The 21070-nt window shown below is 41.9% G+C and overlaps 2 protein-coding genes across 4 annotated transcripts; one reads left to right on the forward strand and one right to left on the reverse strand.

Moving 5' to 3' along the window:
• Window positions 1-283: 283 nt before the first annotated feature.
• Window positions 284-10533, forward strand: fanci (FA complementation group I). Of its 3 annotated transcripts, none has more exons than XM_037255270.1 (37): window positions 284-482; window positions 568-640; window positions 1265-1395; window positions 1563-1716; window positions 1816-1873; window positions 2057-2098; window positions 2180-2303; window positions 2380-2465; window positions 2535-2667; window positions 2748-2825; window positions 2909-3045; window positions 3262-3442; window positions 3526-3613; window positions 3850-3980; window positions 4054-4124; window positions 4270-4384; window positions 4680-4802; window positions 5076-5144; window positions 5227-5328; window positions 5515-5709; window positions 5789-5910; window positions 5988-6149; window positions 6493-6672; window positions 6774-6940; window positions 7014-7084; window positions 7347-7463; window positions 7531-7582; window positions 7653-7780; window positions 7956-8021; window positions 8108-8204; window positions 8313-8497; window positions 8867-8923; window positions 9007-9066; window positions 9173-9241; window positions 9863-9958; window positions 10043-10225; window positions 10325-10533. In XM_037255270.1, the coding sequence occupies exons 1-37, from the start codon at window positions 390-392 to the stop codon at window positions 10442-10444; spliced, it is 4116 nt and encodes a 1371-aa protein (XP_037111165.1). In that variant the 5' UTR covers window positions 284-389; the 3' UTR covers window positions 10445-10533. The 3 variants fall into 3 exon arrangements, with proteins under 3 accessions (XP_037111165.1, XP_037111166.1, XP_037111167.1); XM_037255271.1 differs by having other exon boundaries at window positions 10043-10144; window positions 10231-10369; XM_037255272.1 differs by lacking the exons at window positions 9863-9958; window positions 10043-10225; window positions 10325-10533 and adding an exon at window positions 9670-9763 and having other exon boundaries at window positions 9173-9260.
• polg (polymerase (DNA directed), gamma) lies at window positions 9757-19087 on the reverse strand. Its single transcript, XM_037255273.1, is given in 24 exon segments — window positions 9757-10460; window positions 10940-11100; window positions 11189-11397; window positions 11601-11769; window positions 11854-11976; window positions 12111-12357; window positions 12926-13061; window positions 13689-13806; window positions 13902-13955; window positions 14170-14263; window positions 14266-14329; window positions 14386-14511; window positions 14587-14652; window positions 14804-14921; window positions 15513-15737; window positions 15806-15932; window positions 16014-16156; window positions 16474-16656; window positions 16739-16818; window positions 16901-17047; window positions 17130-17297; window positions 17360-17555; window positions 17959-18569; window positions 18847-19087. Coding segments are annotated over 23 exon segments (3606 nt in total). The 5' UTR covers window positions 18546-18569; window positions 18847-19087; the 3' UTR covers window positions 9757-10395.
• Window positions 19088-21070: the final 1983 nt, after the last annotated feature.

Below are 21070 nucleotides of genomic sequence, written 5' to 3' on the forward strand. Positions count from 1 at the left end.
TTATACTATAGACAACTGCGTAAAATGGTTAAGATATATTAATTATGTTTGATAATTAAGGATGTTGCCTTGATAGTTTTGGTCACATCACGGGGATAGCTGAATGAAGTTTAAAATAATAATAAAAAAACAAAACATGTCTGGCACAAGAAAAAAAAGACACCTATTTAATAACGTTTCACAGATACGTTTTGAATTCATTTTATGCTTGAGATAACTGTATGATTGATTTGTGTTTACGAATGAATAAGTTTAAACATGATGCGTTTGGAGGAAACTAACAACAACACGCACCAAACGGTACCGGAAGTGCTTGCTGCTGGCGGGAAATATGCTACTGTTAGGAGGTTGTGGAAAGACTGTTTACCTTGTTGTGTTGATCTTGCACTATGAAGGCAGACGTGGACAGAATTATTTCCTTATCCAATGCTGACAGTTCTGGAGAACTTCAGAAATATTTGTCCACTCTCACTGAAGGCAAGGTAAACTGGTGTTGACATGCATGAGTTGCACTGTTCGATCAAATATTTTCTGGTTAGTAATGGAAAACACTTTTCTGTTTTGAAGTTGACTGCGCTGATTTCCAATTGTGCACTAAAGGGAAATACGATCGGCAAAATTATTAAAGCCATTTTCAAAGGTAAGAACTTTTGGATATTTTTACTATTTATCCTTATTTCGTGTTGCACGATTAAAACGTTCCTAGTTTGTGAACTCCTATACTGACAATGGTAATAAAGCAGATTCTCATTCAGGTTTTTTTTGTTTGTGAATTATTGTAAAATATGTATTTGTAACCCCTTTCTCTACTCTTTATCATCATTCTAGCTATTAGCGTGCTTCTGGATCTAGACCACAGGTGTCAAACTCAAGGCCCGGGGGCCAGATACGGCCCGCCACATCATTTTATGTGGCCCGCGAAGACAAATTGTGCATCAAATTTGTGTCATTACTAGAATTGCAAATTGTCTTCACTTTTAATAATATCTTCTTTTTTAAACATGTGACCAGTTTTTACTCGTCTGATTTGAAAACGAGTTGTCAGTTTGTTTAGAAGCTTTTACTGTATATAATATGAGGTGCTCATACATTTATTTGGGTTGACAGTCATAATGGCCCTCCGAAAGAAGCTATGACTACAATGCGGCCTGTGAAAAAAAATGAGTTTGATTCTAGATTCTAGACCCAAGTGTGACTTTTACACATCACACACATAATCGCTGCCAGATAAACAATATATATGTATGTTGCCACTTGATTTTAGGCTCACCACCTGGATCTACTGATGGGTCAAAACGAAGACTCCTGCTTTATCAACATTGCATCCCTCTCTGTGGGTCTGGTGACCTCCAAAGTGAAGTGGCAGCAGATCTCATTGGACTGCTCATGCTGGAGGTACAAAAGCATAATTCATCTTACAAAAATGCAACAGAGAATAAAGCAATTGAAAATATGAACACGTTCACGTCCAAGATAATTGTGGAAACTGTTTTTGTCGCAATGAATGCCTTTACAGTGTATTACTTGGTTGATAAGTGTTTGATTGTCTTCTGTAAATGCAGACGCACACTCTGGTTGGACCCTGTCTTGCACAACTAGCAAATCTATTTGTTGAAGAAATCAAGGCAGGAAAAATAGGCAATGGCAAATCCTTGGAGCTATTTCCTACTGTACTTACTGCCTTGACAGCTTGTGAAACATTGTCGTACGGCAAAGGTTCGTACAAATAGTGAATGAGTATGCTAGTATACATTATATATGGTTTAAACTTTGGAATTAACTGTTTTCTGTTGTACCTCTTTTTTTAAACTTCAGGTGAGCTCAGTGGTGAGCAATACAAGAAACAACTAATCAACAGCCTTTGCTCTAGCAGGTGATGTAATGCAATAACTCATACTTTCAGCCTTACAAAATATTATTTTTTTACTCATAGCAGCTCTGTGCACCAACATTAAGTAACAATGGCAATTTGATTCAATCACCAAAAACTAGTAAATACTGAACAATCATTTACACTCGGGGTATAAACTCACCACGAGTTGTATTTTTGCTGCAGATGGGACACACAATGTGTTATCCACCTAACTACAATGTTCAGGTAACTTCTCGCTTTAGTTGTATTTACCAACATTTTCAAAGTCGTGTTTTGACCCTTTTGAATGTCCCTGCTTTATTTTAGAGATGTGCCCCTGTCATCGGATGAGTTGCAGTTTGTGGTTCAAAAAACGCTGCGGATGTTCAGCAAGCTCGACCTGCAGGAGATTCCGCCACTTGTTTATCAGTTGCTCTTGCTATCTGCAAAGGTAGAATTGTGTGTGACAGGCATGTCTTGCTTTCAAGTCCTCCATTCAGTCTAAAATGCTATGCTGCATCTTTTAGGGTTGCAAGAAACAGGTCCTCGAGGGAATTGTCAGTTATTTTAAGCAGCAAGACCTTCACCACCAAAAGGAGCAGAAACACGGAGAGTGGGTGATTTAAACAATGCAAGTGACATTGCCATTGCCTTTCATGACTGTCCTTCTTCCCATTTTCAGGAACTTGGATTTAGAAGTTCAATCTATTCCACAGGACCAATTAAGATATGTGGAGGGCACTGTTATTCTCCACATTGTTTTTGCTTTGAGGCTCGACCACGAACTTGGGAGAGAATTCCTGAAAAGCGTCAAGGTGCCTCATCTGTCACTTCCTAAAACTGACAATCGAATGAATACGTTTCATGGATGTCATCAATTGTTCCTTTCCACCAGGCTTCCTTTGGGGACTTTTGCCCTTTCAGCGTGGCTGTATTGCTCTCTGTTACACGAATACAGCTCTATGAGGAAAAGGTCAGAAGTCACTATCATGCTACTTTTATCTTCATCTGTCTCTTGTTAGCTTATTCATGACAAACATTCTCTGGTTTCAATAGGTGTTTACACTTTTCAAGGGGGCAATCATCAAGAGCTTCAAAGATGAGGAGCTACTGCAGGGGTCAAAGTTCTTGCAGGACCTTGTGCCTGGTCACTTAAGTGTCGCTGAGATGATTTTGGACACGGTGAAGAGCAGGTGTGGGCAGGAGTTCATTTGATCATAGACAGCAATCAAAATATGGATAAAGTAGGGAGAAATGTGTTATAGGGTCATAGCTTTTATTAACTGTACAGGCAATGTCATCAAATGCTGTCACTATCAAATATTTGATCAATTAGTTATCAATGAATTGATTTAATTTGACAGCTCTAATGTAATCATTCATATCTTTGCATGACTCTTTTTGTGCAGTGTCTTTGGATGGGATCATGTGACCCAGGGCCTGGTGCAGCTGGGCTTCTTTCTAATGGATACGTTTGGACCTAAACCCGGACCATTTGGAAAGCCCAATGAAGGTTCTTCTACTGTGGCCCGGACCCCCACTCAGCTGGCATGTAAACTTGGAGGTCAGGTACTCCTCCAGGGCTTTAAGGTAACTTTTCTTTTTTTTGGGGGGTGTAATATCTGTACTTTTTTACTGTACTGTCATCCTGTGATGTGTTTTTGCGCTGTAAGATGCATGAGGCAATCAGAGGCGAGATCCTGGAGCAAGTTCTGAATCGACTGGTCGCAAAGACTGCCTCACCTGTCAATCATTTTTTAGGTAACGCAATGTTCAATCATTTCCCACATTGTTGTGTACACTTACACAGTATGATCCAATACAGTTCAAAACTCAACTTTACTCTTTGTAAAGGCAGGTGGGATTTAAGGACACCACTCTTGTATTGCATCTCAGTAGATTGTGCAAGTGGTCCTAATGTTGTGGCTGGCAAGTGGAGCTCTTAAATGAAAAAAGTGCTGTCGGGTCTAATTTGATTCGTGTCTGTGTGTCCTCAGACCTTTTCTCAGACATTGTAACCTCCGCTCCAATGATATTGCTGGAGTCATCCTCCAAGGTTACCGAGACGTTTGACCATCTGTCATATCTCCCCCTGCCCACTGTACAGGGCTTGCTAAAAGCTATCCAGGTACTAAAACCACGCAGCATACAAATACGTAACTAGAAACAGGTTCTAAATGTTTTCACTGTTTGACTCCCAGCCTCTGCTGAAAGTCAGCATGTCCATGAAAGACGCATTGATTCTGGTGCTCCGCAAGGCCATGTTTTCAAGGTATGTGGACTGTTACATTGCATTCTTTTTTTTGTCATTGGAATTGTATTTTAATGTTGAATATTTGCCACATCATGGTAGCTACATACTAGCCAAATGGGCATCTTGAGATTCCTGTTAAAGATCTTTTCTGATTCTTTTCCAGTCAGTTGGATGGACGAAAGTCCGCTGTTACTGGCTTCCTGTTGCTGCTGAAGAACTTCAAAGTGCTTGGCAGCCTGGCCTCCAGTCAGTGCAGCCAGACAATCTCCTCCAGCCAGGTAGGTCATTACTTGATGCATTATTTGTATGTGCATTTAAGTGATTCAAGTTTGTACGACTGCCTGAAATTGTTGAAAGGGTTAGTTTGTTTCCACATGTTGGAAAATTGCCGAATTTTTGCAGTCACGGTCATGTTTTCCAGCGACCTAAGAATTCTGAACATGAAAAAACGCACGACTCCTTTAAAGCACATGAAGCTAGAATTAAATCGTAATAAAGCAAGAGGGCAAAATACATATGCTTATGATATAAATTCTGCCAGTTGCTCAACTGTTGTCCCGTAAATCCAACCAGATCCAAGTGGATGTTCATTCTCGATATAACGCTGCTGCCAATGAGGCCTTCTGTCTGGAAATCTTGAGCAGCTTGCGCCGTTGCCTTGGCCAGCAGGCTGACGTGCGCCTTATGCTCTATGAGGTTTGTGATGTTTTTTTAAAGTCTTGTGATCAACTTCCATTATTTTCTATACATTTTGCAGGGAATATACATCGATTCAGATTTGAACGTCTGAATGGTTGCTTTTGCTTGTGGTGATTGTATAGCTGCGAAACAAATGCGTAACGAGTTCCAGCGACCGCCCGACAGCAGAAGCCAACATTTTAAAACTGCATAATATTACATTGCATTCTTGTTTAAGAAAAGATGCATCCCCTTTTTGTATGAGCTGTGTTGACGGATGTGTTACTCAAGGGCTTCTATGATGTTCTTCGTCGGAACTCCCAACTTGCAAGTTCCGTCATGCAGACGCTGTTCTCACAGGTTGAAACGTCTCTTACTATTCGTGTATGATGACCATATCATGTTATATGCGTTTTAGATTTTTGGTTTGTTTGTTTCCTAGTTGAGGAAGTACTACGAACCCGAACAAGATCTTTTGCCCCCGGTGAAATTGCAGCCTTGCATCACAGCTAATGCAGAACAGATCCACCTTCAGGAGCCTCTGGTACCGTTGAAATTTAGTGAAGCTGGTTTATTGGTTTACATTCGTTTTTAATTATGGCTGTTCTACATCCCTCTGGATCAACAGACAATTATTACCATGTCAAAGTCCTGTTAGAATCTTACCTCAAGAGTGGAAGCCTTAATCTGTAATTTTGTGTATCTGCTATGTGACTCTTTACAATCTCAGGCCCACCTGGTAGGCTGTACCGTGCAGTGTCTGTTGTGGCTTTTAAATATGAAGCGATCAGCCAAAATCAGATCCGACGACAGTGATGATGATGATGATGATGACGAGGATGAGGGGTACCAGTCCGAGCTACAGACGATCCTAGACAGCATCACAAAACGCATGATCAAAAGTGAAATGGAGGACTTTGAACTGGTACTACACCAGAGTCAATTGTCTACACTTGAAGCGACCCCATTCTTCCCAGTTCCATGGTCGTATTCTGTTTCATCAGGACAAGTCAGCAGAATTCTCCACCGCATCCAGTGTTGGTGTGAAGAATAATATCTACGCTGGGCTCGTAATAGGACTCTATGAGGTCCTCTTGGAGTACAACTTTGTCAAAGGCAATTACAGGTATTTGTCAATTCCTTTTCGTGTTTCATAATTATGTGGGGAATTTCATATCGGGAAACTTTGTGGGACACTTGTAGTAAAAATGCCTTTGAGGAGCTGTTGGAGCTGTTTAACCGCTACAACAAGCTGTGTGAGATCCTGAGGGAGAAATCCGGGAAAGGTCGACAGCTGTCAAACAAGACTCCTAGAAGTTTGCTCTCGGTGCGCTTCATATCGACTCTGGTCACTGCGCTCTTTAGGTATGTACACGTGCACTTTGTATTCTTGTGAATGTTTTCCTTGTTCGTTGGCCAAACAAGCATAGCTGAGAAAACAAATGAGGTGCTCTAATCATTTTTGGGAAGCCAATTTGAATGGATTGACTTATTCGCAAGTGTGTGAAAATTGATGCATCTGCCCACCCTGCGTAACATTACACTTAAAATTGGGGACAGCATACCCAGAAAAGCTCTTCCCAGAGCGCATGGCTGTTGTCAAGCAGTAGACGTAGTATGATGATAAGTACTAGATGCAAACATAAGTACAAAAACATATATACTGACCTTGGCACAGGTAATAAAGAAAGAATATTGCGGTTTCCAGAGACAGCTCTCAGAGCAGAGAGGAGGCTCTCAACGTGCTGCGCTCCAGTGGAGAATTTGTACGTTATGCGCTTAGCGTGGCTGTGCAGAAGATCCAGCAGCTAGAAGATAGCGGAGTTACTGACGGCCCAGATGGCCAAAGTTCAAACTTGATGTTCCGCTTCCTGTGTGAAATGACAAGGTAAGGGATCATTTTGCTGCATTTGATATACATTCAGGGAAGACGTGTTTTGACATTTTGTACACAAGATACCTGTTTGTAACGCGACGACCATTTTACAGCGTGCTGATGTGGCGGTATACCAACGTTCCCAGCGCAGCGGAAGATGCTGGGAAAAAAGAAAAACGATCCAGCCTGTCACAATTGAGCCTGGAAGGCCTTCTCGGGATATTCACTACCTGCCAGCAGCGCTACCCTGATAAGATGTCCAAACTTCTCTCATTCATTGGTTGGACTCTCAGGTTTAATAGAGATAAAAGACATGAGAGTGTAATTTCATTGCAATCTGTTTTATCTTTTAGACAATTCGGAGGACATTGCTGAGTCAGAAGATTGCGAACAGATGACGTACTCTTACATTCGTCAATTTCAGGTCTTTATTTCCTCTCGACATGTTTGCCGTGTTTTTTTTAAGCACTCAATTTTTTCACGCATTCCAAACTTAATTTTGATTAAAGACTCAAGTTGCTGACCAGTTCAGGGTGTACCCAGCCTTTCGCCCAAAGTCAGCAGGATTAAGCTCCAGCTCTCCTTTACCTTGTACAGGATAAACTGTATCGATGATGAATGGCTAGATTGCTGCTCATATTGTTTAAAAGTCTCCACTCATTGACCGTTTCGTCGTTTGTAAACAGAGAGCGCTGTTCGCCCAGTTGAGTGGAGGAGAGGAGGAATTTAACAGCAAAGAAGCTCAGCTATTGGTTAACATTCTGAGCGTGCTTTCACTCCAGCTAAAGCCCTCCTCTCAGCAGGTACACATCGTACTTATATTTAAATGCTCTTATGGTAGATCTGCTAACATTTGCATCAAATAAACAGTTTACTCAGATGATCACATGGACAGTGAAAATCTGCAAGGAGACCAGCGTTGGTGAGTTAATGCCAGAGTGTGTCATTGTCTGGTTTTGATTAGTTGTACTAAAAGATCTCCTTGTTTTCAGAGGACTCTGCTTTGTCAAAGGGGCTGCTTTCACTTCTCTTCAGCCTGCATGTTCTTTTTAAGAGCCCTACCAGCTTGTTGCTCGAACTCTGTCAGGACATCCATAGCCACCTCGGAGATATTGATGAGGTACAAATTGTGAGAGATGCTGTTGCCAAACTGAAATGTTGGACAGCAAGAGTTTGGATGTCTGACGCAATGACAATGTCGTTATTGCCGCATCATTACTGACTCTACTAAAAGTATAGAAAATGGGAGGGATGAATGCATACCGTCATGTCAGCCTTATTGTTGTCTTTATCAGGATGTTGAGGTAGAAAAGCAGTCCCACTTTGCTATTGTGAGCATGAAAACGGCATCGACAGCAGCAGTAAGTGCTCCCCGCCCCTGCCGCTCCCCTTCGAGAAGCCAAGTTACTTTCTCATAACAGACATGTTTGTCATCTTTTAACTCCAGATGCTGGTCCTGCCTCTAGTGGACAAGGTGCTAGATGAAGTGGACTGGCTAATTGGCAAAAGGAAAAACCAGTTGGCTACTGACAAATCAGATCCAGGTAGGATTCCTTTTTTTTTTTTTTTAAACAATAATGCTCACTGGCAAGTTTAAGGCTTTCTTGTCTATGAATAATGCCAACAAACACTGATATGTTTCTGACAAATAGAAGCGGCCACGCAATCTGCAGGCCACCAGGATCCGGTTGAGAAAGCAGTGACACTGCAGCTTGGAACCCTTCTGACGGCATTAAACGAGTTGGTCCAGACCGCATTGCAGCTTGGAACCTGCACCATCACATTGCTCCGAGCGTTGAGTCGCACTTATACCATCCTCACCACGCTGGTTAAATATGTATGTACTCTGTCTCCTTATTGTCAGGGATGCAAAATTCACAGGAAACATTCTAAACTTTCTGTGGAAATTAATGGGAATAAAGCAGGTAGCTTCCAATAGTCACCTAATCTAAACAAATAGAATTACTGAATTATGCCCTCATGTGGGCAAGGGGCTATTTTGTTCTGGTTGCTTACAACCAAATGTTTAAGCCTCAATATAATACCTTTCCATTCAATTACCCTCAATTCTCAGTTAATTCACATTCAAAAAGTTTTCAGTTTGGATACTTCCACAATTTCCCATCTTAATTTGAAATTTACTTTTTTTTCCATTTCTGGTCTTACGGTACCCAGTTTGATATAAATGTTTTTTCTTTCTTTGTAGTACATTCAATTTTGTGCCAGTCAGAGTGCTAGATTACCTTCACGCTTTGAAAAGCTGGTGAGTCTGGGCCACATGAAGGAGTTTGATGTCATGCTTATTATTATTTTTTTTTAATGTTTTTTTTTTTTTTTTTAACACAGGTCAAACTGTCTGGATCTCATCTGACTCCACAATGCTACTTTTTCATCACATATGTTCAGGTGCGGATGGATTCAAATGATCAAAATCGTTCCGTGCATTGTTTGGACACCAGCTGTCATTTAATATCAAATACTGTTGGTGAGTGTTTCCATTAATTCTCTGCAGGGGGGAGATTCAAGTGTTGGAGGGGCAGACAAGAAGAAAAAGAAGAACGAAGTGAACACTGCTGCCACTGTAAGGAATTTGTATTGACAGTGATCCCTCACCACTTCGCGCTTCACCTTTCGCAAATGTGCTACTTCGCGGGTTTATAAGTGACGGGAAAACGGCGTTTAAATACATGCTGAGAGCGCGGCAGCCAGCCTGTCACAAACGAGGCGGTACAACCATGTGCAACACGGACTGTTTATTTAGAGTGGGTGCACGTGGTGACCAGTCAGTGAGCTCGCGTTGTGCGTCGTGGTGGCATCTCGTTACACAGCGGATCAGGAAATTGGGAATCAGATGGAAGGCGTGTGTGTCAAAGCAGACAAAATGACGACAACCGACTGGCGAATGGTGTCTATATACACACACCCTAATCAGCCCTAACCACGGGATAGATGGTGGCTAAATCATTCCCTTATGCTGGTCAGTATCAAGTGAGCTGGAGTTTATCCAAGTTGACTTAACTCTCTCAACTCTTGAATGTTATGAATTTGCTTTCACTGCCGGTGCGCTACTAAGCACAATAATGCTGCCCACAAGCCTGATAATACATTATAATTTTTGTTAAAAATAAATGTCTATAAACTGTACAATATACATTTGAAACGAAAGCATGACATGAATACACCCATGTTGTTTTCTGGGTAGGCAAAACTTCTGCGTCAGACCAAGGCCATACCAAACTTGATCTTCAGCATTGAAGAGTATGAGAAATACATGATCACACTCTCAAAGAAGTCAAAGGTATGTGTGAATGTTGGGGGGGGGGGGGGGGGGGGGGGAAGTGTGCAACAAAACAAAATCTTTTCAACAATTGGCACTGTCCAGGTAAATCTGATGCAATACATGAAACTGAGCACCTCGAGAGATTTCCGCATCAATGCTGCCACTCTGGATGCAGCCCTACAAGAACAAGACGACACTGTGGAAGTAAGCGTCATCTCCACACAAAGGGGGGGGGGGGGTAAATCTGTCCCGGCCTGCTTTCACCATTTGTATCCGTTTGTGTTCCTTAGGGTGAGTCACAAGATGTAGAAGAGACTCAAGAACCCAAACGGAAAAAGAAGCGAAAACAATAAGCCGCTCCAATTGGTTACACGCATCACTAAGCTGATGAGCTTCCAGGCATCTCTCCATTTTGCGTTCATGTTACGAGAGTCCTTCACCTGGTCCATAAACTGTTATCTTCCTTTATTAAGGGAGCCTTTGGTGATGTCAACTATTTGGTAGATGTCCAAGGCTTCACCTGAAAGCATATCTTGTATGTTCATCTGTTTTCTCCAACTGTGCAATTTAATTAATAAACTTTATATTGAGCACATTTTCTATTACTTAACACATAACTGACTTGTAGAGGTTCTCCCATAGTTGCCATTAAACTGTACTATACTGTATCATTGGTGCTAAGTAATAAATTAACTTAATTAGCTTAATTCTTGATCTACTGTAACTGGAAGCTTAATCGATAAATCACTCATTCCACAATATATATCCACAGTCTCACAAGATCTAATAATAAAACTGTAATCAAAAGTCAGTCACAATTATAGTGAAATCTATGCTTGAGATTTTATGTTTGTAAGCAGTGTACTGACAGCTGTTTAAATAATATGGATCACCTCACTCAACTACATGACTGCACTCTGCTAGAATGGCTGGCAGTTTGCAACTACCAACGTTGAAAATAATTGTCGATAAGTATGCAGTATTTGGTTTGAGGCTCACCAGGAGGAAGGCCATATTTTCTTTCCACACCCGTAGGGTTGGAGGGGGTCACACAATCCATCGTCACCTCTTTCCTCAGACACGTGTCGATGTCAACCGCACTGAAGAAAGCCACAGACTGTGGAAGGTCCCGCATGCCTAAAGCGTGTGCAAACATACTCCTGCGGGAGACAGAAGAACACAGAATACTATAAATCGCATTTCCAACAATTTAGTTTTGAGAGGCATCCATCCCATCGTTTGTCAGACCTGGTAAGAAGGTTGGTGATCTGCAATGCCAGTGCCGCTCGGTATCGATCTTCGCTGCGGACGAGGTAGCGCACCTCGTCATGGATGCTGATGCAGAAGCGGCCGTCGATGTCGTGCTCCTCGAAGAGCCACCTCATCGCCACCAGCATCAGATGAAGGTAATCCACTGCAGAGCTCTGGACCACCCAGTTCACTCTGCTAGTAATGAACTGACACGAAAACAAAAATAAACTGGCATATATATATATATATATATATATACACACACACGAGATCTCACATGTTAAATATCTAAGCCTTAGAACGTGCACTGCAGGTGAAGCTATTGTTGCAAACTATAATAGTAAATGTTAGACAAATAAATTACCTCTAACGTCTGTAGATTTTTTTTTGGCTCGGTTGCGTCACTCACCTCATCCTTCACTGCTTTGGGCTCCAGAGCTCTGCTTATCCTGCAGCCCAGAACAGGTGTCGCTGGTTGGTCTGAATGCGCAATGCTCTCCAGTTTGTTGAACATGTCTGACTCTGTACCCCCAAACCATATTCGTTTGCTAACTAAATCCCATTTCCTCCGCCGAGAGCTTTTGGGTCAAATAGTAATACAGAAAACGTGAATAATAATCCGAGATTTACAAAACTGTCGTTTAATCGTCGTCATTTCTCACCTCTGTGAAGCCAGTCGACTGATCTTCCGCAACTCTTGGAGGGAAACGCTGCCATCGTCCTCCCTTTCCACCTCAATTCCCAGCTCAGTGACAAGCCACTCACCTTCGTCTGATAGTTCATATCTGCCCCAAAAAAAGAAAAACACCACAGAGATGCACCATCTTGTCATTTTGGAAAGTGCTTTGTGTTACGAGCATGGTAGAGAACAATTTCAAACTCTTAAGCCAAGGCACTGCATTCCAATGAATGAGAGTACCTGCGTAATCCCTTTGTCAAAGCATACATCTGTCTGGCCTTATTGGCCGCATCTGTCTGACTGAGGCGATGATTGAACTGCATCAGCAGCCTTTCGGCAAAGGGCTGCCCGGCACCGTAGATGCGGCCATAGTTGAACACCTTGGCGTGCTCCCTGCTGATGCCCACGGCGTCAGCGGTACGGCTGTGCAAGTCGGTGGCCTGGCTCTTCTTCCCTTGAAGTGTCATCCAGCCAAACGCCGTACAACCTGAACCGCGCAGAAAGATCTTGCGTGACTGGCTTACAGGTGCGACATAACGTGTTTTTGTTGTTACAGGTTGACTCTAGTTTCATCACTGAAATAGAATTAAGCCTTTACGGCTCCTCATATGAAGTTGACTTTACTTTCAAAAGAGCAGAAGCTGGCGATAAACAATACTCAAGATAAATAAGTAATCTGTAATATAATTTATTTATTTAGGTTAATTTGAGTACTGCATATGCAAGATAAATAAATTATACTAATTCGATTTACTCACGGCACTCTCAATGAATAAGTTAAACACAAGGCAACAGCTTTGCATGCATATTGTATTTTACATGCTAAAAGTCTTCAGAAAGCAAAGACAACCACTAAACAAGCTGCTGAAAAAGCCAAAATATGATTCAATTTGCTACGTAAGAAAGAATGGGAAGGATAGGCCGACGTAAGAAAGAGTGTGAAGGGTAGGCTGTGTCAGTGGTATGATTGACAGGTCCAGGGCGTACAAGTCCGCTTCCCACCGTGACCTTGAACAATGGTATCAAAAAATGAACAGATAGATGCCAAATCTCACCATGTACGCCTGCAAAGTGGGCCTCTCCGAGCACAGCCGCAATCCACAACTCTTGAGAGTCCACGTCGGCTCCAACAAGGTGGTAACCTGGTGGTGCTTGCACCATCGCCTTAAGCTCACTGCCCACTCTGTCCCGCTAAGGACACAAAACAGATAGGCTGTGTTTGGAATACTCATTCCATACTCCTAAATTACTTCATAAGGATTTTCATTTCAAACACTACACAAGCATGCCTTTAAGTATTTCCTGCTATTGCATAATTATGACGTATTCGATTAAGGTCAAGATGATAAAAAATAACACAAGAACCAATCCTTATTTGTGCTTCTTATACTAAAGATATTTTGCTGCCATAACCTATAAATTGGTCGTAGATCCCCGCGGTCAGTAATTTTCAGTCGGTTTCTTTGCTTGGAAAGAAGCAAGGTGACTGCATGATGTTGACCGCCAGAATGCGGTTTATATTATAAGATAAAATTCTGAACATTACATGCTTGAAATTACAAACCTGAGCTTTTGCTTTTGTAGTCTATGCTGTCGGATCTGACTGGGCCAGAGCGGCGTGTTGTGTACAAATCGACTGCCGCCCCCCTACCGCCCCTTTCTTCCTCACCGCCCCCCCAGATCTTTCCACCGCCCCCAGGGGGGCGGTACCGCCCACTTTGGGAACCACTGATGTAGAGTGACTACAAATTTGAACAGCACTGCAAAATGGCATAACCATTAGATGTGTACATAGGGAGTGATGAGTGTGTCTCTTACGCGTGCATTACTGGCAGTCAGCCACGTTGGCTCCACAGCCCTTCGTGTGACAGTTCCAGCAGTGACCACCTGAGGTAATATCGCACCGTACTGCCCCTCTTCATCAAAGTCTTTGTGCCTTTGGAAACCACACCAATCATTGTATGAATAATGAGTTCCCTTTTACTTTTCGTGGTCACTACTGATACGACGCAATGGTAGTAGACTACTAACCTGCTCACCACACGAGGAAGCTCTCCTTTCCGTAGCCATAGAACCATCTGGGAGCTAGAAAACATGATATGTTCCAGGTTGATTTCAAGCAATTTTATATGATCTAAGCTTCTATTTGTAGTACTAAAATGTTTTGTACTTTTTGTATACAACACTCTAACAAGGAGGAGAACAGCAAAATTCACGATCCATGAATCAACAATGTTCTGTGAGATCAGACCTGAAATTTTGCAATGACAAGAAACTGTATACATCCAATGAATGCTACCTTATGCGTTTATGAGCGTTCCTCCAGAAGGACATCATTTTGTTGATCTCTAAGGCACGTGTGGCATTCGTTCCACTCCTTCCCGCTCTGAGAGTCCATCCTCCATCTTAGGAAGGAAGTCTTTTGAAAAAGGACTGCCAACGTTATTCTGATTACCATCCTGAAAAAGACAGAGATTTGCGAGTTTCACTAACTGACTAAGCACTGACACCTTACCTTATGTGGTAGTTTAAAAAACCAACACCCAGGTATGTTTATTTCGTTGTAGGGGCCGATTCCTTGGTGATAGTGGCAGTGACTGTCCTCTAGGACAGGGTGGGACTTGCGGGTAGGTTGTGGCTTCTGTAAAAACAATAACTACGTATAATGTTTTATGCGACATTTTTAGGACATTAGAACAAAGGTCAATTTGGATACCACGTTTGTCAGCGCTTTCACTCCTTGTTCCTCTGTTAATTTCTCCAGTGATCCGTACTCCTCCACCTGGTGGGGGGGAAATATTTTTTTTTAGTAGGAAGCCCTTTTTGTAGCATCTGATGGAAAAAAAAATATATATATATATATATATTTTTTTTTTTTTTAATGGATGTTTTTGAAGCAGCACTGTGAGTCATATCACATTCTGCTTCGGTACCTTTGCCCAAACAGCGCTGTCAGTCCACATAAGGTCATCGGATGGTGCACAGTCCCCAAACTCAGGCTCCCCCTTGCAGTTCTCATCACAATACTCTCTGTAAACATGCTCAATCTCTCTGTAGAGGACAAAAACCTCAAATACATCCTATGCAGGCGACATTTAGTAATTAGATTAGTGGTTCTCAAACTGTTTGGGTGCAGAGGAAAGTTTTCCAAGGACCCCCGCCCCATAATTGCAATGGCACTTGATCAGAACTAAGGTGAGTTCCCAAATGCCATGGGAGGTGTTATCTATTTATGTTTATGATTAGACTCTAAACCATAACCGAATTTGATTGAAAATAAGTTCAACGTGTGTTCACAACTGACCTTTTTTTTTTTTTTTTTAAAAAAGCCACTCACTTTTTCTTTGAATATTGCCAAACCCATGGTGGCCTTTGTGAAAGCAGTCCATGTTAAATTATTTTGTCCCAATGTGCTCACACTATTTTTGCTGAGTTCCCTTTGCCTTACATTGCTATCTAGCCAGGGAAGACACATTTATTTGAGATGTCACAATATCAGAGCCCTAAACTGTCCTAAACTATAGGAGACAGTAATTAGCTTGGTATGTTAATTTTATTGAGAAAAAGTCTCCACAGAATTTGCTGCAAATTATTCTGCCTCAGTTTGAGAACAACTATTTTAGCGCATGCTCCACAACATACCTGTGAGGGCAAACGGCTGGCCCGATGATTTCCTCCAGGGAGTCCAGGTTATCCCTACGTCCCGGAACCAGATACCCCCAGCCATGCTTCTCTGTGTAATGTAAGGGAAATCCGTCCCATGTCAGACCCATCAGTTTGGGGGTCACTCTCATCTGAAGACTAATGAGGTTTGCTCCAGGAGACCAGCTGTCTGCAGACATCTTTTCACACAGCTTACGATACCACCTGATGATGCAGTTGACATTGAGGAGCAGTGGAAAGTGAAAGTAAAATTGTCACTGTGGAGATCTGACCCAGGATGTCCAGGCAGGTGTTGCTTTCTCTTAGGAAGTCGAGTCACTGTTTTCTTGAGTTTATCCACAGCTAGCCTGCTGGGACAAGGACCCGCTGCAGTGTCCTCTTCAGATGGTGGCCCTGTATCTTGTAGAAGTAAATCAGAACATAATGGCTTTTTGGAATGAAGACCTCTATAATCTGGTTAGCCACACTTTGAGGAGATACCTTCCATCCAGTCTGCAAGAGGAGCAGCAGTTTGGGATTCAACTGCTTTTTCAGATGACTTCTTTTTGCTGGCTGGCAGCTTTTTCAGCTTGAATTCCTGCACATCCCACTCAAGGTCCCAAAGCCAAGGATCATTTCTGAATCTAGGGGAAAAATACATAAAGCATGAGATAAGGAAACCTAAAATATCTGTTGCTGTAATTTTCATGATATTGAAGTATTTGTAACATCTGGGATAACTGATGAGAGGTGAGAGGGCCTGAGTGATAATCTTGGTTCTAGTTGATCCCTTCTACTTTTTTTTAAATAGGGTTGAGTTTGGGATCCATGCATCCAAGCCTTTACGGTTCTGACTTTTCATACTGGTATAGAAGGTTCAGGTTAATTATATTTTACTCTCAAGGACTAAGTATATTATTCTGACAAAATGCAGTTCCAGAAATGAAGGTTTTTGTCTCACCCCTCGTCCTCCAGAAGTTGGCATGCATCATCGGCTAGAGTCATGAGAGATTTCTTCATTTCCCTCTGGAGCTCTTCGTAAACGTCCTGGGAATCCTCCAGGTATCGCCCCCAGTTCTGATTGACAGGAAGGTAGCTCACACCCATCTCCAGCATTCCGGCAAATGTTACTGGATGGGGACATCTTGTTTTGGGGGGGGGGACAAAACAATTATTAAGATCCACCAATTACTACAATTTAAGAAATATGTATTCCGAGTCCCAACCTCTCCATGAAGAGGGGCAGCTGTTCAATGAATATTTGATGGGTGGCCTGCACATCTGAGGCGCAGTACCGCATTAACTCCTGCAGGGGACAGCAAAGACAATGCTCCGGTACACTGTTGCATTGATAGCTGGATGAACAATGGACACAAAGTCAAACAGACCTGGAAGTTGTTCCTGACATCCATCATCGAGCCCTTTACAAAGGTCTCTCGTATCTCTTTCTGTAATGGTGGCCCTCCCACATACAGGGCATGGACATCAGCTAAATTGTTGATGCTGCCAATATTCACCCAGTCCCAGAATCCAATCTAAACACAAAAACATTAAATTGTGAATGTTTTCATTAGTTTATGTCTAAAACAATACCAACCCAGTGTCAAATACACAGACCTTGGGACTGTCTCTTTTCTGTCCCATTTTCTTCATGTGCTGGCTGACCTCTTGTAGGCCCACCTTCTTGCCCAACTTGTTGGCCATCCATAGTGTGCGCTGGAAGCCCGTCAGGCCCGAGATAGCCATGTGAAGACTCATCGTGTCCATGAAGCGCACCTTAGACCCCTTGAGAAATGAATATGAATTAAATGTCCTGCTACTCATACAGCCATTTTTAAAACATTCACCTTCAGTAAGTATTGCTCCTTAATGTGAGATCGGTCGAAACTGACATTGTGGCCCACAATGAGCCGTTCCTTCCACTGACCCCCTGGTGGACGGACAGTATTCATTGCTGTCTCCAATGGGATGAGGTCAGCGAGGATGAGCTCGTTTGACCAGGAGTAGCGCTCTTCGATCAGACGCTTGCTGCACCAAGAGTACCTAGTAATGGACACACATCAACTTGCATGACCGTACAGAACCCAGGCACGGTGGTACACTGTTACAAGTACCCCAATTTACAAGTTTTTAAAGTTATGAGCCTTCGCTTGATTTTGTTTTTGGTTAGAGATGAGAGCAAGCTTTAAACACACCACCATTCGAGTGATGTGAGAAAAAAGTCACTGATACACTCCCGACCATTTATTGAACGGGACTGTCAAAGAAGACAAATACAAAGTGAAACTGTTCGTATGGAGCATGGTGCGGACGCTAACACTACATTGAACAGAAGGCCAGAGCCCAGATTCGAACCCTGAACCTCAGACCTGCTTATCACTAGTTCACCACGTTACCATTTGCATTGAGCTTATCAACATAATCATTAAACTTGGCATGCCCTTACCAATGTGTTGGCGATAAAGCAACTGCCAAAGTTGGACACCGTCCCTCTGCCATGCACACCTCTACATCAAACACAAGTGCTGTCTCGTCTGGGAAGTCAACCCTTTGACTCTCCCCATCGGACCCATAACGTGTCCAGCCGACCTGCCATGCCCACTCCTGAGGCATGGGAGGAAGCTCTGCTTGCTGCAGCTCCGCCGCCGCTTCCAGGTAAGGAAGACTCTGCTTCTGGGCCAAAACACGGAAGTGCTCATCAATATTGTCCCCGTACATTTTGGGAAGCTTCAGCTCTATGTCCTGTAACAGTGCCGTTTCTTTCCCCCACAGCTGATGCTTCTGCAAGTGCTTTATAGCGTGTTCCACATCTTCTTCTCTGTACTCGGGCACCGGGCCTCGAAAGATCTGCTCGTGGAGATTTTTTGAGAGCATCTGGATGTTAAGGGGGTTCAGACGGGTCTCTCCTGTGTCCTCGCCCTGCACTGAGCGGGGCTTTGTGGAGCAGAGGGAGCGGGACCATATCCCTTTTGTGGAGATGATGGACTTGTGCACGGAACAGCGGATCACTTTCAACGTCACAAGCAGCATCATCTCATCTGGATAGATCGCTGCATCCTATGAAAAACATTCAGAACCGCATCACTATACTGTATTTTGTATTTGAGCCTCAAGCTCATGAAAAACATTCAGAACTGCATCAGTATATACAATGTTTGACTTGCACTTCAGCCAACAGTCGGATGAAGCAATGGCTTAAATATATCCGTGTAGTCTTAATAAAAGACGACCAATTTTATAAGACCGTTTCAAAAACGCGGTGAGCAGTAAGCAATCAGACAGATATTGATATATGTGTACAATGATACTAGGTGACGTCTTTCTATCAACTTACCTAAGTCAAATCATGATGGATCCATCCACGTGTTACCAACTGCAATGTTTGGCTCTTGCTTTTGCCTCGATTGTGAGCTAACGAGCCAATAGTTTCTGACTTCAAGTCTGCCTAACTCTCACGACAAGACAACGACCAAAAGCCACATAAATACGCACAAATTCATTAAGGCTATCAACCACAAATGTGATAAAAGTGACGAATAGATTCTTATCGAAAGCTTCCGCTGCTTCGGCATGCTGTCAAGTAGATGACAATGCTTTAACGACATCTAGTGGTCTGGATGACCGCGTTTACTCCGTTTGTTCGTAAAAGTAATGTTGGATGACTTTGAAAAATTCTATTCAATTGCCTGAATTCTATATTAAGTGCCTGGTATGCCGTTGAATAATATATTTGCAAATTTTGTGTGTCCAGAAACCGGGTTAGTTGGCTGTGTGGCCTAATGGATAAGGCATCTGACTTCATACTCAATCATAAAATATTGTTTTAAAAAAATAGCAATTATGCCATGTTAAATAATCGTTTGTAATAAAGTTGAATGTTACACTTCTATGCACTGATTATCCCTGATAAAAGTAGCCACATTTTCAACATTCAACAGAAATCCTTCTATTGACACTCACACACAGAATTCCAACACAACCACTTTGGTGTCTGCAGTCCATTAAATATTTCTTAAAGCAAAAAATAAGGGCAGATAACTTTATCCAGATATGTTCTTTGCTCCAATGTTCTCTCTTTAGACAATGGTTGTGTTTGAAAGTGTTCACTTATTCCCTACTCCCTGATCACAATACACGGTAAATTTCAAAGAGTATTTAAAAAATAGACTACCGCAAGTTGTATGCAGGCTCCTTTTAGTGATATGAGAAAGAAACACTGCTGAGGTAACAATTCAGTTGTATTTAACTTTTAAGTTCAATACAAATGCATTTCTGTGTAATCTTGAAAAAAAGAATGTAGGTACAGTTATAACTCTTATTTATTTTAACGCTTAACTAAATCATTAGTTTATTATTGGGGTACTTGAAGAAATCAATCTTTTAGGTGGCATTTAGACTAAAAATCTGAGAACCACAACTATAGAGTAAATCTTAGTCGTGGTTCTCAAACTTTTTTTTGGATCAGGGGTTTTCAAGTGGTTTTGTCCAAGGGACCACCATTATAACCAAGGAGCAACTCGGGGACCACTGCTTTGGTGGAATATTATTTTATTTTGCACCGAAAGAGGATAGACCTATACAGGCTATTTATTTGCATCTGTATGTCTATTTTGGGAATCTCAGACATAATTTGGACAGATAAATGATTCACAAAATTAGCTGGAAAATAAATCCAGTCTAAATAATTTGATTTAAAAAAAAATATTTTACAATTATTTTCCATTTCCAATCTTGCGGACCACCTGCAATCCAGTATAAAAGGAGGAGCATCTCCAAAAGGCTCAAGGTAAGGATGGGATGAGGGGTTGAGGTTCACCATTTTGTGATCCCTAATCATCCACCAGTTTAAGATCAACATTTTTTACTGTATAATTGAACATTGAAAAATGCTATAAAATAATATCATCAAAATATTAAGAGAATTCGTAAAAATATCTGCCTGTAAGCGGCGAGGCCAAAAAGCAACAATGAATGCCTGAGACCTTTGATCCCTCAACTTGCACAACATTAAAAAAACTGCATCATTGTGCAAAGGATATTGCCACATATATAGGCTCAGGAACACTTAAAAAGTTAGTTAACGCAGTTGGTCGCTATATCTACAAGCGTGAGTTGAAACTCTCCCAAGCGTAGCGAAAGCCATATATCAACAACAGTGTTGCCAAAAGGAAAGGTCAATCAATCAATGTTAACAGTTTAAACATCAAATACATTTGTAGTGAGTGTATTGTACTAAAAACGAGTTCATAATGATTTACCTTTACACATCCATTTACACAACCTCCCAAATTCATCAAAAATTAGGTTTGAATACAAAGATAATTACCATGTGAATGTTTTCCTCACAAAGATCAGAAACATTGATTTAACAGGGTAAGGGCACCATGTAGGTGATGTGGGACAACCCACAATTAGTACTATGCATTCAAACAGCACTACAAAATGGAGAAGTGAAAAAATTCTAGTGTGGATAGAGCGTGATTCTAAACACGGCCAATTCCTTTGACCTTGTCATGGCCTAATTTTTGACTTGATATGTTTGGTTATTCCTGTATTCT

This window comes from Syngnathus acus, chromosome 6, assembly GCF_901709675.1.
Source record: "Syngnathus acus chromosome 6, fSynAcu1.2, whole genome shotgun sequence".
NCBI classification, from domain to species: Eukaryota; Metazoa; Chordata; class Actinopteri; order Syngnathiformes; family Syngnathidae; genus Syngnathus; species Syngnathus acus.